Genomic DNA, 16,437 nt, shown 5'->3' with positions numbered 1-16,437 from the left:
GTTGGATGGATGGATGGATGGATGGATGGATGGATGGATGGATGGATGGATGGATGGATGGATGGATGGACGGATGGATGGATGGATGGATGGATGGACGGACGGATGGATGGATGGGCTTGCAGCAGAGGCGAAGACAGAACAGTGGTTACTGCTGTGCAGTAAAGTAGGTCATATTGTGTGTTATAAATAATGGAGAACGACTCGTTATTGTAGATGCTCAGCCCCCACACACTTCATCGCTAAACACTCCACATAAACACTACTACCCAACACATCCTCAGCTTTCAATCAACCCCAGCCTCAACACTGAGTGATGCACTCCATGTCCTAAAAAAACCACATCCACCCACAAGTATTTACTTTATGTAATCCTTTAAATGAATATTAGCAATTGTTTACTGAAGCCCCTAAACTGAACCTGAACCATGCATGCATAAAAAAGACTGGAAACCTTCCTAACGCTTCATTACACATCAGATACCTATATCAAGATAGGGAAGGGTTTAAAAACAATAAAGTGGCTCAGAATGCTGACAAACAAACTAATAACTATTTATTATTTGTAATATATATAATATTTTTTTTAAAACTGTTTAAATAGTAAAAAAAAAAAGCCAAGGCAGAGTCAGTTTTTCTACATCTTCCCTGATTTATTTTATTTTGTCTATGCTATTTACACGTAAGACATATCAAGCTTGAAAGCATTTTAAAGGGGATTATTTCTGTTACTGTATTTATGTATCCATGTTTTTTTGTAGTTTTTCCCTGTCTCTTTTATTCAGAGTTAGTATTGCTTCTCATTTTCTTCTCGTTCAGCTTCTCCAAACTTGATACTTTCACTTTTTAATGTCCATATTCTATTTGGGAGCAGAGACGCACCTCACCTTTATCTCCCTCCTTTGGGAAACAGTTACTACAATAAGAGAAATAGAAAACTTTATTTTATTTTTATTTTCTCACTTCTTTGCAACGTCTTCTTAGAGATGGAACCTAAAAGACTTTATTGTCTCTGTGCTGGTTTATAGGTCCCGAGACCCACCACCCACACATTGCTTACTAAAGCTAATTTTCCAAGCTTTATTTGCAAATCATACCCGGAGAGTGCGTTTACGTATTGGCTTAAGTAACATCTTGAACACCTACTGCTGAAATGTCCTCATCCTCTGTAAAGGTCAAAACGCTGCTCCTCCGCCTATAAAATTCTGAGCTAGAATGATTAGCTTAGAGGTGATGTTTGACACCAAGGTGCTTAAGTACTTTTAATTAATAATAATCATGGACTCAGAGCTGACTGATGATTTCTCAAAGCTATGGATAGGAGACTGGAGGTTGTGCAGCATCTTTAACTTAGAGTCAGTTTGATATATATAAAAGACCTCTGTCTAGGCGTGATTAAACTTTAATTAGGCCTGGACAGGTGGTTGGGCGGTGGCTTACTGAAGCCCTGTAGCGAGGCTGTGAGATGTGCACTTGTTTATGCACTTTCAGTTATGAATGAATCTGTCTACTTGGGTGAGTCATCACAGCCTTTTGCCGAACGACCTTCCCTGAACTTGTGAGCGGCTCATGCATCTGTCAGGTTGTGCTTGAGTTGCACAAAGCCAAAACTCCTCACCCTGAATAAATTACACTCACTTTGTGAGACTTAGCAATGAATGTTTTAAAAAGGCATCATGGATTACGAGCAACTTGTTCATTTGTATCTACTCTCTTGTTACTTTTAAATGGATCTGTGGGCCCTCAGCAGATGTCTAGTGCAAATAGCAATTGTCTTCTGTCTTCTTTAATACTATGTTCAATCCAAATACCATAAGGCTAAAAATTAAAAATATGCAATATGGGTAATCTACATGTTTGCATTTGTTTCTCACAATGCATCTGTCCTGTGAGTGTGAAGAACACCCAAACGGTTAAAGCAATTAGAGCAGTTTTTCTGACTGGGGCAGTTCCCACTTCTGCTCATGTATCATTTGCTGAAAGGCAGGTGATAATGTCATTGTCCATGTGTATGTGTGTGTATGTATGCCACAGCAAATGACTGAACTGAAAAAAGACAAAGGTGGCTATAACTCAGTCAGATAATGACCTAGAATTTAGTGTAGTAATAACTTACACTGATCCCCCACAACTATTCTGAGCACTAACAAACCGAGCAAGATCTTTGTTCAACACTATTCTATTAAATATTTGGAGTCAACTCTATAAAAGTGACTAAAACTTTCAAGAAAAAAATATTGCATGTACCTCTAAAACTGATTAACTTTTCAAGTCAACTAAATTGACTCTTCTTGAGTTGACTGTATTTATATTGGGCTAACTTTTCTTGTGGTCGTACCTGAACATCACTAGATACAACCCACACTATAAATGCTACTCATTGCATAGCATCTTTACTTAAAACTTTGACAATAACTGTTAAAGTCAGCCATGTTTGTCTGTTAATAATGTATCTTGTGAAACATTAGACATTTCACTTAAACATAGAAAATAATCATTGGACGTTCCTTGCAATTGATTAACTTTGAGAGTCTATCCAATTCAAGATGGCCAACATTGGCATAACAAAAAAAGTGCAGTCAGTCTGCTTTAAATATATTGACAAGAATGTTGATTTGGTAGTAGCTGAGAGTGATGTATAACATATACTCTAAGTGTGACATCTTATAATAATGCATACTTTGCTCATAACCTTGTTTTTAAGGTTAGAACATAAGTGAAAACACAGTATTTGTCAAAAAAAAAAAATAAAAATCCAAGATTAAATCTTAGAAGGGCAGTGGGTGATATGCATTCATTCAAGGAACACTAGGCTTTTGATTTAGGAATACTTTTAATTGGAAGCCTAATCAGAAATCAAAGTTGAACTAATCATATATGTGAAAATGCAGTAAAATGTGCTCTGTTCATCTATGACAAACAAGCTTCTGTTAATAACAAGCAAAGAGAAAAAAGGACCTTTTAAGGGTTGAGCGCAAAATGCAACATTAAATGAAAAGCGAAACAGGCAAAGCTACTTCAAAAGACACTGAGAGACTAGGTGCTGCAGAGCAACACAAAACCACATCTGAGCAGTTCCTTTTAATGAGCAGTGATGAAAGACTTTGGCGGAGCTGAGCATTTCTGTATAGGGATGATAAAACAGACAACAAAAACAAAACACAACCTGTGTAGGGAACTAATCATGCATGCCAGTGACATACAAGCTTAAACAATCAGAGCGACGAGTGCTTACCGAGCTGTAGAGCATGCCCTCGCCATTCATGGCGATGTAGAAACCACTCTTCACCCCCTGGATGGCCACCACTCTCAGACCCACGGGAATAAGATTAAACAGGGCTGATTGAAGGAGAGGCGGAAAGAGAGGAGACAGAGTCACAAAGAGGCAAAGACAAAAGAGAGACCTCAGGTAGGAAGGACAAAATAGGACAATTGAGTTTTTACTTAACTCCTGAAGACACTAAACCTTCTGATCCCTGTTCTTTGACTATCCATCAGCGGTAAAGTGAACAGGACAGCGGTAATGGGAACACTGATGCACTTCTCAGTGAAACATTACAGCTAAACAACAAAGTCCATGCTCAATAATCCAGGTATACAATCCAACATTTTTCAGTCAGGTCATCTGGACAGTTTCTCTTTTTTTGTGCTGAAACGTTTCGCCTTCGGTCCGGAAGGCTTCATCAGCACAAAACAAAATAAACTGTCCAGATGACCTGACTGAAAAATGTTGGATTGTATACCTGGATTATTGAGCATGGACTTTGTTGTTTTCAACCAGTTTGACAAGACTGTCAACAAGGAAGAGGGTCGGCAATGGAGGAGGGGGCGTACCAAAGAGACCATCTTATCACAAGCAGAACTGGTTTGTTCCACTTTGGAGTAAGCTGGTGGAGGAAGAATCAGTTTTGTTGTGTGTTTCCTTGACTGATGAAGCCTTCCGGACTGAAGGCGAAACGTTTCAGCACAAAAAACAAAAAAAAAACTGTCCAGATGACCTGACTGAAAAATGTTGGATTACAGCTAAAGTAGAAATTCCAAACTTACATGTGACAGATAACTTTCAGGGAGGCAAAAAAAATAAAAGATAATGAACCATCTTATGCATCTCAAACATAAAAAGTCCAGCTAGGTGACACAAACTGTCCTTGGTGATGCAGATTTTAAAGAGTCCTGTAGTAATTGTACACACATTTCCATATATTGACTTTGGATCCACCAATCCTGGATTAAATTATCACTACACCAAAGAAACTGTATGTTACAGTGTGTATCTTTTAAATCTTCAAAGCGTGGTGTCAAGTGGCCAAAATCAATACTGATTTTTAAACTAAAATCAAATTTGAGGTTGCGATATTGTCTTGAAAAACCCTTATCAGGTTAGGTCAGTTGATCTTGGTTTGTACCACTGTGAGACTGTGGTTTTGATTACATTTTGCTGAATGTGCCTTTCTAGCTTCCAGAAAGCTCCAGCTTCCATACTATCAAGAGTGAATTAGTATTGAGGGGCAACGCACACACAAACGCTTAGTTTAGAGCATTGAGCCACGCGACGATTAAATAAAAGATGAACATGACTCATGGGAAAGAACCAGTTGCAGAAGGCAAAGCTGTGATGTAAAACCAAACAATGATTGTTACAGTGGACCTGTATTCATCATTCAGTTTGATGGGAGAGTTTAACAGATGGGTTTAGTAAGGATAGAGGCATTCTTTACCTGCTGTATACTCCCTGTATTGCAGGAATGATTGCTGTGCAAGTGCCAGAACTATCGGATAAAACTGGCAGCGCAAAGCAAAGATGTGCCCGCATGGGTCAGTCCTCTGAGCAGATTCAGTTTCACTCAATAAATATTGACGTGGTGCTTTTACCTGCCAATGGTTTAAACTTGCCCTGAGGCTAATGAAGCGGTTGATGCAAACTGACCACTTCTGTAGTCATATGTATACCCCAGAAGCTTGTGAAGAAACAGTTTAGCATCTTCAGTGTTATTTCCTTACATGTTCACACGTTTTTTTTTTTTTTTTTTTCTGTTTTCGTTTCCCTCCCTTGCGTTTCCCTTTCCATTAGCCCTTTTAATTACTAGAAGCATCTGTCAGAGGAACAATTCTCGGGTCATGCTTGTAAACTTTAAGTAAAACAACACAATATATGTCATTCCACTAGTGTACCTGATTTCAGTCTTTTGCTCTTGCTCTAAAATATTAAATGGACAGCTGTTATCATTCAGCGGCTGTTTAAATGTTCAGGGTATTTTTTTTTATTATTGTTAGGAGTTGATGGATTTCATTATTACAGCAGCACTGACTGATGTTAAGAATATGTGATGACTATCCTGAAGGTGATCCTTCTTCTTTACTTCTTTAATAACCTCACTGACATTACAGAAAGGTTTAATTGGTGCAGGGAGAGCTAGGCGATGGCTATGGATCTTCTATTGTTAAAGTGTCAAACAAAATGGATTTGAACACACCCATAGAGGAAAATTTGAAAATGGAAAGTATTCTGGTAGAGCAGTACACTGCTTGAAACAAATCCTGCTGTTAGGCTGAAGGCATTTCATGACTATCAGCACAGCAAGAAACCTGTGGGAAAAGTTTAAAAGGACACAGCCAGATTTAAAATGTGACTACGCAGGTCCTTGCATCTAAAACAAAACTCAAATCTAAATATTTTCAGGTAAAGTCTATGAAAATTGTATTCTTCTATTTTTACTTCTGTACATTTTTTTCTCCTCAAGACAAGAAAAAAAACTTTGTTTGGTTGTAGATTATACCAAATCATTCCAGTATTTCTCAACACTTAAAATTAAATATTAGTAAGTCAATTTTAGTAACTATTGTTTTATAAATAAAAACCGCTATATTAATGTCATCTTCTCTCTCCGACAAGTTTTTACACTGAGCTTATCTTTACTATTTTTAAATAAAATATAAAATACTATCACATATAATGCTAGAATTTTAAATGTAGTTCCAATAGTTTTACCAGCTTTGATAAACCGTTTTAAGTCAATAAAATGCATAACTGATTTTTGTTTTACTGCACTGACTGTTTCATAAAAAAAATACATTTAAACTTTAAAAAGTATACAAGTATAATAGATAACATAAACTGCTGATAATGGTAAACGTTTTACAACCTTATTGACTGAACATAAAATATAGATGAGCTTGTAGCTTTTAAATAAAAAGGTTGTCATCATCCAATCAATTAAAACCCAGACAGATACAAATGGCGAGTGAATATTTAATGCCTCAGACATCTCATTATCAACAGCCTCAGAGTGGGCAAACCATTTCTCCTGCAACCATCTGATAAGAATCAAGTATATAACTGTTTCAATTTGAACATCGTTGTTCATTAAAACAATCATGTTTCATGAATAATGGTCAGCTCATGCACAGCTTTGCAAATATGTCATGCTTTCCACAGTTTACTTTATGATATAGAGCCAATTTTGTATTTTTTTAATCAAAATTAATGTTGTATGAAAGAACAACTGTACTATTATTTACAACATTTATTGTGATTAAAGCTATACCATGTTTTAAGCACAGCTACATATATTTTTAGTTGCATATTGGTTTTGAAAAGTATAAAACTAAAATTGTTTTTTAGTGGAACATATCAAAAGGCTAAAACTAATGAGTAAGGGCTTGAAGTCATCCAATAAAACAAGGGAATCCACATATGGCACCACTTCCAGGACACCATCCAGCAACTTTGGAAAGGCTGGGTAATCTGAACTGCTGTTTGGTGCATAAGCACAAGCAGCCAGAACTTTCTCTCCTGCAGCCTGAAGCCACCTAGAGGCAACTCTCTTGTTCACTGAGGAAAACTCCAACAACAAGGCATTCAACAAGGGCCTTGTGTGTATCCCCACACCCACCTGACACCTCTCTCCCTGGGCAACTCAAGATTACGAGAGGGTCCAGCCTCTCTCCAGGAGTTGGATTCCAGAGCCCAAGCTGTGCGGAGAGGTGAGCCCAACTTTATTGATATCGCTCATCCTCACACATAAGCCACATCTCCTTATCTGCCAGTGAAGTGACATTTCATCCAAACCCAAACACATAGTGAGGGTAAACTAGGAAGATCTGGTAGAGTCCCCTGTCTATGCAACCTTGAACTCACACTTCTAGGAAAGTTCCTGGGGATGTCAGGGACATGAAATCCAAATGGGTCATGTTCAGGGTCTCTATTGAAAATGTGGTCTGAATGTTATTTTGTGCCTGTCAGGGTGGCAGAAAAAGGACCGGCTGGTGGACACCAGTGGTGATGGAGGCCGTCAAGCTGAAGAAGGAAGGCTTCGAGACGTGGCTGTTCCAGAAGGCTCCTGAAGCAGCTAATTGGTACAGGTTGGCCAGAAGGACCTCAGCTTCAGTGATTGTTGATGCAAAATATTGCTCTTGGGATGAATTCTGGGAGGTCACAGAGAAGGTTGTGGGTGGCCTCAGTGAGGTTCAGCAAACTGTTTAGCAAATCAGTAAAGGAGAGCAAGACGTATCCCAGGCTGTGTTTAGTTTGGGTGGGGAACTGTGAAGTAGCTGCCCAGGGCGGTGGTTCCCATTTTTAAAAGTGGGGACAGGAGATTAAGTTCTAACTGTCACAGAATCACACTTCTCACCCTCCCCAGGAACATTAACTTCAGGGCGTCAGAAGGGAAACTTCGACTGATTGTCAAACCTTGGATTCAGGAGCAGCAGTGTGACTTCCGTCCTACTCGTGGAATAATGGACCAGATCTTCACCTTTGAAGAGTAGCTAAGGGAGTTTACCTCCCCAGTCTATGTGTTTCTTTGTGGACCTGGACAAGGCTTATGACCATGTTGCCCAAAGCATTCTCTGCAGGGGTGCTGTGAGAATATGGAATGCCTGGGTTGCTTTTAAGGGCCACCCAGTCCCTGTATAACCAAAGCCAGAACTATGCCTGTATTCTTAGCACAAAGTCAATCTCGTTCTCAGTGAGGGTGGACTCTGCTAGGGCTCTCCGTTGTCTCTGATCCTGTTTGGGCTGTTCATACTCAGGATATTGAGGCCCAGCCATGGAGATGGGTGTTTCTGGTTTGAGGCCCCCAGGGTCCCATCTGTTTTATGTGGATTATGTTGTTCTGCTAGTGTTTTGAGGCCAAACCATTCAGCATGCACTGGGGAGGTTCACAGGTGAGTGTGATGTGGCTGGAATAAAAGTCATGTCCTTTAAGTCTGAGACCATGGTTCTTGACCAGACGTGGGTGGAATGACCCCTTAGAGAGGAGTCTTTTCCTCAGGTGGAAAAGTTTAAGTATTGGGCAAATCTCTTGATTTGCTGGTCAGTTTACATTCCAGCCTTCACTTATGGTCATGAGATTTGGATCATGACTGAAAGAACGAGATCCTGGATACAAGTGGGAAGACACAACTTGTTGGAGGGATATCTTCTCTGGCCTAGCAATGCCTCAAGAACCCCCAGGAGGAGCTGAAAAGGGTCGCTGGAGAGAGGGATGTGTCTGGGTTTCTCTCCTGGACCTGTTGCCTCTGCAACCCGGACACAGATAGGTGGTAGAACATGGAAACTAATAAGTCACTAAAAAACACTACTGTACTTTGAATCTCAACCGTAAATCTCCACTTCAGTACTAAGTAGTATTACTAACCTTAAAATAGTAGCCATATCCATCATCACTTAATTGCTTGAAGCAAAAGGAGACTCCTAAGGATCATGCAGGCAATTGCAGCTTTTCAATCCCAAACTTCTTTCAAAACAGATCATCAATTTAAATGTACAAGTCTGTGTGACAGGAGGAATTATCATCAATCCAGCACCCCACAGCTCTCACCGTGTCTGGGAGTGGGAGTGGGCAGGCTGTGTTTGTCAAAAATAAACTGTTTTTATGCTTTTCTCAGCACATTCATACATTGCAAAAAAAATGGCAACTAATCAAAAACCGAATTGTGTTTAACCTGAGCTCATGTTGCACGTCGTATGGCCAGAGCCACCGCCTGAATATAAATTACTGTGTTCCATCTGCAACTGATGCTGAGGACGCTGCAGGTCAAAAGATGGCGTGGTTCAAGAGTGGGGGTAATCTATTATTCTAATAATCCACCCTGGCAATCGATAGTCCAGCGCAAGACCCGCATACTAAATCTTTCTCCTCCATTTGTAGCCATCTTAATCACTCCATTTTTTTTTTTACTTTCTTTGTGCCCCTGTCTTCTGCTTAAAAGACTTACAGTATCTCACAGCCGCTACCGCTCGCTCTGTGTATTTCATTGGACTGTCTCTAAGCTTAAGGCATCTTTTATAAAGAATTATTCATTGGGCACAAACGAAGAAGAAGGTATTTTTAGTTTGCTTCAGCTGAATAATTCACTGCTTTCCTCCATCCCAGGGCCAGTGGGACTGTTTAACTGCAGGATTACCCAAAGGTGGGGAAACCCTCCACTACAACAAAAAGTATCACAAGCATTAACCTTCAGAACACAAAGAGCTACTTTTTTTTTTTTTATGTGCTAAGTAGCACTGATGAAACATTACGACAACCTATCCTCCCTTAAATGTTACAAACTTTTTTTGTCCTGAAGACCTTCCCTTTATGCTGTAAGTCATTTCAACTGAAGAGCTAGCTCATCGTAAAATTTAAAGTGGCATTTGACAGGTAAAGGTCGTTTTTTTTTTCATTGCATGACTACTGCCATCCTGCAGCTTTGGCTGCTGCTTCGTTAACGATTGGCAGGATGTTTTAGGACAGAAACATCATGATTGGTTTCCTGACTGGCTTTGATCCAGACTGGGAGCATTATCATCTCTTTGATGATCATTCTGTGCAGACATGTATCTCCACTCAGATGTCCATGGCAAAGTCTTTAAAAGCCTTTGTTTCCGTGTAAAGGGTTCTCAGTGTTCTTTAGATTTGTGGACTGGAGACGGTACTCATTGGCAAATGACTGCATAAAGACAATTTTGCAAGGTGGAGATTTCTCAACCAGATGTTTCACTGGGTGTGGAATTCATGGCCAGAGAAAATAAATAAAGGTATTCTGTGTACTTCTTATGCTCTTTGCAGATTTATCAGTCGACATATAGTGACACAATTTTGCAATTCTGTACAACAGAACACATTTAATTGTGAGGTCTTAAAGCAAAGGTCAAATATTCTGAAGGAGTGTTTTTCAGTGGAAAAGTTATAAACAATCAATATCTTACCTGTTGCAGATAGCTCTTTGATTAAGGTGGGAGTTATAATCTGTTTTTTTTTTTGTTTGTTTTTTTTTATGGATCCCGATGCAGACATTGACAATACTTAATAAATTTATAAATATCAAAAAGTGTTTTTGTTTAATGTTAATAGCATCCTGCTTGACACTTATTTTCCTTCTGGGATTAATAAAGTATTTTTGAATTGAATTGAATTGAATTGAATTGAATTGAATTGAATTGAGGCTGAATGTTGATGTGTAGAAATTAAGTACCTGCTCTTCAGCTTCTATGAAGGTAAGGGAGGTATAACTTTCTACACTATATGCAAGTTGTATATAAGAAGTATGTGTAACCATCCAGAAAAGAAGAAAAACTGCTAGTCATCACTGGCACTTCTCAAGTCTCACTGGGATTGTTGGTGACTAACTGGTGAACTGCATTTGCAAATAAGTCTCAACATTTGCATCACAGTATGATGTGGGTGGAGGTGGACAACAAAGTAATGTAAATGGCTTACAATACATTTTTCCAAGCAGTGAACACAAAAATATGCCATTATTTTTTTAAAGACTGATTGTGCAAAATCCCACCACACAGTGTGCTTGTCAATTTAGAACAAACAGATTTCAGTGAAACTGCTACTAAAAACAGCTGCTTTCTCATAATTTAGTGTTGCCTTTCTACTCTCCAACAGACACACCAGCAAGGTGTTATATGTTGCACCTTTTGGAGTCAGAACATGATCGTCATATGTCAAATACGAACACAGAAATTCCTACACTCTACACCTTTTTGATCAAAATTTAATAAAACCATAAGATGACTAAAGATTCTCACTCCTATGCTTTGAATGACCTTAGTTTGAAAAAGTTTGTTTATTTCTGACCAGAATGATGAGTTAATTGCTAATTTTGCATTATATGATTATTTAAACATAATTTTGTGGTTATTTACAAGTACATAAAGCATCAACAGCCGCTAGCTGTAGCACTTCTGATGCAAACAAGTAATATTTCTGCTGGATTATGAGTGCAGTGCAAAATTTATGACAATGTAAAGGTTCATAAAATCATGTTTGCATAAAAAAATCTATTTGTTTTATTATTAAATGTGTTTTAAGACACTCAGCATTGCTTTGATAAGCCATAAGCTTGTCACTCTGGTCAGAACTAAACTATATTTCTCTACCGCAAAGTTATTTTAAAAAATTAACTGAAGCGAAAGAAAAAGAAAAATATATATGAACTGTTTATGACCTGTCTACAGAACCCTAATTCCAAGGTTTTAACTTTCTAATTGTAATCCTGCAATGATTTGAATAAATACAAAATAAATTACCAAACGTTCCATAATGATTAAAATGTGAAAGCTATTGTTATAACAAACTAAGAACTTTAATGGGCCTGAAGTTTAAGCCACTACTACAAATAAAAAAAAAACACAACAACATTTGAAAAAATGCAATTACATTTTTAAGAATAAATGCAATTAAGTTTGAAAAAACACTTTTGAAAAAAATGTAATTACATTTGAAGAAACTCAATTACATTAACCAAAAAAGTCCATGCTCAATAATCCAGGTATACAATTCAACAATTTTCAGTCAGGTCATCTGGACAGTTTCTTTTTTTGCTGAAACGTTTCACCTTCCATCCGGAAGGCTTAATTACATTAAGTGAAACCAGAAGAAGTGGGAAAGCTGGGAGGTGGGACCAGTGGGAAACATGAGACGTCGCTGATTGGACGACGGGGCGTTTGAACCTCCCACCTTTCCTACCTCTTCCAGTTTCTTTTAATGTAATTATGTTTCTTCAAATCTAATGTTGCTCTTTCAAATGTGCTGTTTTTCAAATGTTATGTTTTTCAAATTTAATTGCTTTTTTTTTTTTTTTTTTTTGTAGTTGTGGTTTAAACTTGAGGGCCACCATAGAGAGAACATAAATCATTCAGGTAACTATTTGACACATTTACATCCCTGCAGTTACATAACCACAATGCAGGAATGAGGGCATCTGCCTTGTGAGGATAGCTGAATAATTTCTCCATGGTTGTGCATTTTAGTTGAGAAAATTCACACTAGAAAGAGTATCTGTCTTAAGACTGCCTTTTGGAGTCTGATAAGTTGACCTACATGGTATCCGTTATATAAGAATGATGATTAGGTGTATAAACTGTGGTAAAACGTTATATAACCAACTAACTCACAGCCGTTAAAGGTTTTAAACTGGAAGCTGCAGCAGCTTTCGTGATGCTCCACTCACTGTTGTCGCTGTTTTCGTCCTTGCTGCCGTCGATGGTTCCATCCGGCTGCATCTGCAGGTAGAAGCCCTGCTGGCTGAACAATCGCGTCACAATGCCTTTCAGCTGTGGCTCTGAAACGCACACACAGACGCACACATGCACACCACGCACATACACACCAACCGCCGGCATAGCCACATCCCCGCAAACAAATATGTCAGAACGATGTTTGCATTGTCAGAACAAAAACATCAAATTTTGCAAATATGTCTACCTTCATACTTTAAGATGCTTATCTAAATCATCTTAAATATTCCAGTACAAAACAGTTTTCTATCATTCTTCATAACAGGCTGCAGAAGATGGCGTGCACCGGCATAACTACACGTTTCTTATACAACTGTCACTTACAAAGTGGTGGATATATAAAAGTGTTGAGCTGCAGAAAATAGATACAAACTAATTTATAACAACATGTATCTGTCAGGAGTTTAATAAACTAGTTGAACCATGTCAAGACCTGGAATGTGCAATCGAAGGATGATTAACCATGTGTAAAAACAACTCTATTGTTCTGGTGTCACAGTCCAGCTTCCACCGCTGCCAAAACACTAAACAACTTTTGAAGCAATTCATTTTAAAATGTTATTTTTACTCTTACCAGTTGGTATCAAAAATAAAGTGATGGAAGGTTTGTGATGATTTATTTGCTGCACCGTGTAATATCATAAAAGGGTAAAAGGCTGTGCAACTTGCAGACCTCTGAGTGTACAATAACAGAAAATCGATAAGATGGTTGTTGTTTTCTCTTATGATTTATTGCATCTAATGCAGAGAAGCTGCAGTTTTTACCTCATTTGGAAACTTTTGAAATCATGATTAATCAGTTTTGCTTCTTGTAATTAATGTGATGTAAGTTTAATTAAAAAAGGGTAAGACAAAAGTTTTAAATAAAGTTATTAATGAGTAGATTTTAACTTTGGTTTTAGAGGCTTCTTATCAATTCAAGCAAACTGACCTTTTTTTTTCAGGTGTGAGATTTTTCTTATGATAATCCTGAACTGACCCGCAACTTTGAGGGGTAAGACAGCTGGCACGTAGCCAGAGTCCTGCTCCAAGTGTTTCACACTTGAAGTGTGGAGCAGGTGGAAATAAGAACAATAGCTAAGGGCAACGGAGGCTGTGCATGCCCTGGCAATGACAGAAAACACTACATGTGTAGAAAAACAATATGTGATGTACAATCACTTTGCAGTCTTTTTTTATTAACGCCCAGCATATTTGAGTTTGCGTAAAATCATAAAACAGAGCTCATTGATACCATCAGTATAAAACAAGGTTAGCTGTGGGTGTCCAGGGCAGCGCTCGTGGTAAACTGAACTGTTTGTTTAGTCTTTTGTTGGAAAAAAAAAAATTGGAATGCATATTTCTTGAGTGTCACTGCATGTTTTGTTATTCTAATTGACTGTTTGGCAAAAGGTGCAAATGTAGCATTTTGTCACAATTTATTGCCGCTTAATTAAATTTAAATCTCTAAATAAACTGGAAGTCGTTGCTTTGTGTGTGTGTTTGCTCTGATAAATGAGCACTGTGATGGGAAGCGATATTTTGGAGCCAGACTGTCCTCCAAGGTCACGAGTTAGAGGACATACAATTCATTCCAAGCACAGCCAGTCACAAAGCATTCCCAACGATGTTGCGAAAAAAAACATTTTGAGACTCGCTATCTTGTGAGAGAAAGATTGGGTTCAGCCAGAATCTTAATTCAACAGCCATAACAGATGGGATTTGCTTGAAAGCTGATGGCTCCAATAATTACAAGTGTGTGGGATTTATTTATACAATAAAAAGTAAAAGGAGGAACAAGTGAATCGAGGAGGGAGCAAGCGGAAAGAGTTGCCTGCAAGTGGTGACCCGTGGAGAAAGCAAGATCACGTCTGCTCAACTGTACATCATCCTGACCATCAATTCCCAACTCACCTACCCCTGGGTTAGGCCCATCAATTCCTCGGACAGGCCCTTCATCATCCATCATGGGCAGATTGAGGAGAATGAGAGTGCACTCTACGTGTGGCTATGTGTGTGTGTGTGTGTGAAAGCACATGAGAGTGTACACACCAGTAAATCACATGTGATAACTACACTTCCATAAATTACATCGGCACAGCTCCCAGGCAATTGCTGATGGCAAATCGGTTCCAGTCATTAAGCAGAGAGCTGTACATGTTGTGTGTTTGTGGGTGCGTGTACAGAGCGAATTTCTGCAGCTTGTGTTTGTGCATGACAAATGACTTTGGACGACAACAAACTTGAGATCATTCTGTAAGTGCGTGGACCGTTAGAATGACGATTTACTTCATACCAATACAGGACAAAAACATTCAGGTACACTGACAAATGGCATCATGACCATGAAATGGTGAATGATCACCTATTCTGATGCAGTGCGCGACAAGGAGAGACACGTCATATCAGTCCACACCAATATACACCAGAGTCACAGGCTGTGCTTTGCTTGCACAGTTGATCAACACATCTTTACAGACACAGGACGAGGATAGACTGATCCAACACTTACTGACGACAAGGATGAAACTAAAAGGAAATGAAAAGAGGCAAAAAAGAGCAATAGACAACTAGTTGCAGGTGAGCTTTAGCTACGAGAGGACACATGTAAGAAATTAAGCTTATCAAAATCTAGGAAAAGGCCACAGAGACGTGGAAATGAAAGAAAAGGAGGATCAGCAAGGGAGAGGGTCGTCGGCTGTTGGTCAGGTGTTAAGGACCCCACCCAGCCCTTTCATTGCCTCTTGTTTCCCAGCCCACCCAGCCCTCCCCATCCCCCTCCCTGGCCGAGGAGGTTGTCGACATGGGCGCGAGATGGGGTGGAGACGAAGAGGAAACACAGCACACACGAATGGAGGCTGAGCTACTGACCTAGCCTGCAGCCCTTATGGGACACCTGTGGAGGTTTCAAGGGTGCATCTTACGTGGTGGGGGGGGGGGGGGGGGGGGGGATAAAAGGGAAAAACAAGAGTCTTTTAAGCAGGCAGAATTCATAAGTTCTCCAGTGGCTGTTTATATAGGCAAATATATGGCAAGGCAAAATGCAACGATAATCAGAGGACATACAACATATTTGGCTCATGCCATGTCCATGTGTCACCTGAGAAGAAATACATACCTGACGCAGAGGGTGTCCAGCTCTGTTGTCTGTCTGTCTGTTTATACTGTCTACCTGTGAATGTTCAAGTCATATGAAGCCCTTTTGGTAAATATATTGTCTGCTGAGGCTGCAAGATGACAGCGTTTTAGTTTAACTGGCTGGTAGGCTGACTGTCTCTGTTGTCCTTACATTCAGTCTTAAAAATTCATGTCCGCCTGCCTTGTTCCTCATCAGTCTGTCTGTCTGCGGGACTGCTGCTCATCACACAACAGAACTATCTGGAGGGTAGGGAGGAAGGTTACTTGCACAACTGGGTTATCGTTTGTGCACCAAGACAGAGGAATCCAAAAAATGTCACTTGAAGTTTGGTGGGAATATTTCCCAAGTGTATGTCAGTTCATGCTCTTATACGTCTCCCTGTGCTGCGGCAAAGCTCTGTCTCTCCAATAAACCTTTACCATTAAAACGTTTAATCTCAAAAAGAGCCTTGGTGCACTGCAGTGCAACTTATCTCCCCTCTGTTTCCCAATCTGCATTAATATTGAATTGGGCCATTGAAAGCAGCTTTATTCCGTCTTTTCAATTTGCCTGTGCGTTCCTATTTTGGAGGTGTGGTGAGAGCAGAGCGTTTTCCAAGGAAGGGGTGGGGGTCTGTTAGACTAAAGGTAGGAGCAAACCCCGATTTGGAAACAGTGACATCATGTATATGTTTCCAATCAATTCCTTTTCAGGATAATTGATTGTCTATCATCCAGAGTTGTAAGGAACAACGTCACAGCGCACAGAGCACATTGCCTGTGCATTCAGACAGTTCCTGCACGGTGGGGGGGGGGGGGGGGGGGGG

At 39.4% G+C, this 16,437-nt stretch overlaps 2 protein-coding genes across 3 annotated transcripts in view; both read right to left on the bottom strand.

Moving 5' to 3' along the window:
- Nucleotides 1-16,437, bottom strand: part of LOC119415132 (fibroblast growth factor 12) — a 39,465-nt gene that overhangs the window by 7,464 nt on the left and 15,564 nt on the right. The window contains exons 2-3 of one of the 2 annotated variants that reach the window (XM_037682278.1): nucleotides 12,448-12,558; nucleotides 3,236-3,339 (exon numbers count right to left, since the gene is read on the bottom strand). In XM_037682278.1, the coding sequence (XP_037538206.1) occupies nucleotides 3,236-3,339; nucleotides 12,448-12,558 (215 nt within the window). The remainder of the gene's footprint in view (nucleotides 1-3,235; nucleotides 3,340-12,447; nucleotides 12,559-16,437) is intronic. The other variant, XM_037682277.1, reaches the window with a different exon arrangement.
- Nucleotides 15,824-16,437, bottom strand: part of LOC119414842 (neuronal tyrosine-phosphorylated phosphoinositide-3-kinase adapter 2-like) — a 6,377-nt gene continuing 5,763 nt past the window's right edge. Inside the window, exon 5 of the mRNA XM_037681964.1 lies at nucleotides 15,824-15,871. Within this exon, the coding sequence (XP_037537892.1) occupies nucleotides 15,824-15,871 (48 nt within the window). The remainder of the gene's footprint in view (nucleotides 15,872-16,437) is intronic.

This window comes from Nematolebias whitei, chromosome 9 (genome assembly GCF_014905685.2).
Source record: "Nematolebias whitei isolate Nwh7 chromosome 9, NemWhi1, whole genome shotgun sequence".
In the NCBI taxonomy this organism is placed as follows: Eukaryota; Metazoa; Chordata; class Actinopteri; order Cyprinodontiformes; family Rivulidae; genus Nematolebias; species Nematolebias whitei.
This window is presented reverse-complemented; position numbering and strand designations above follow the sequence as displayed.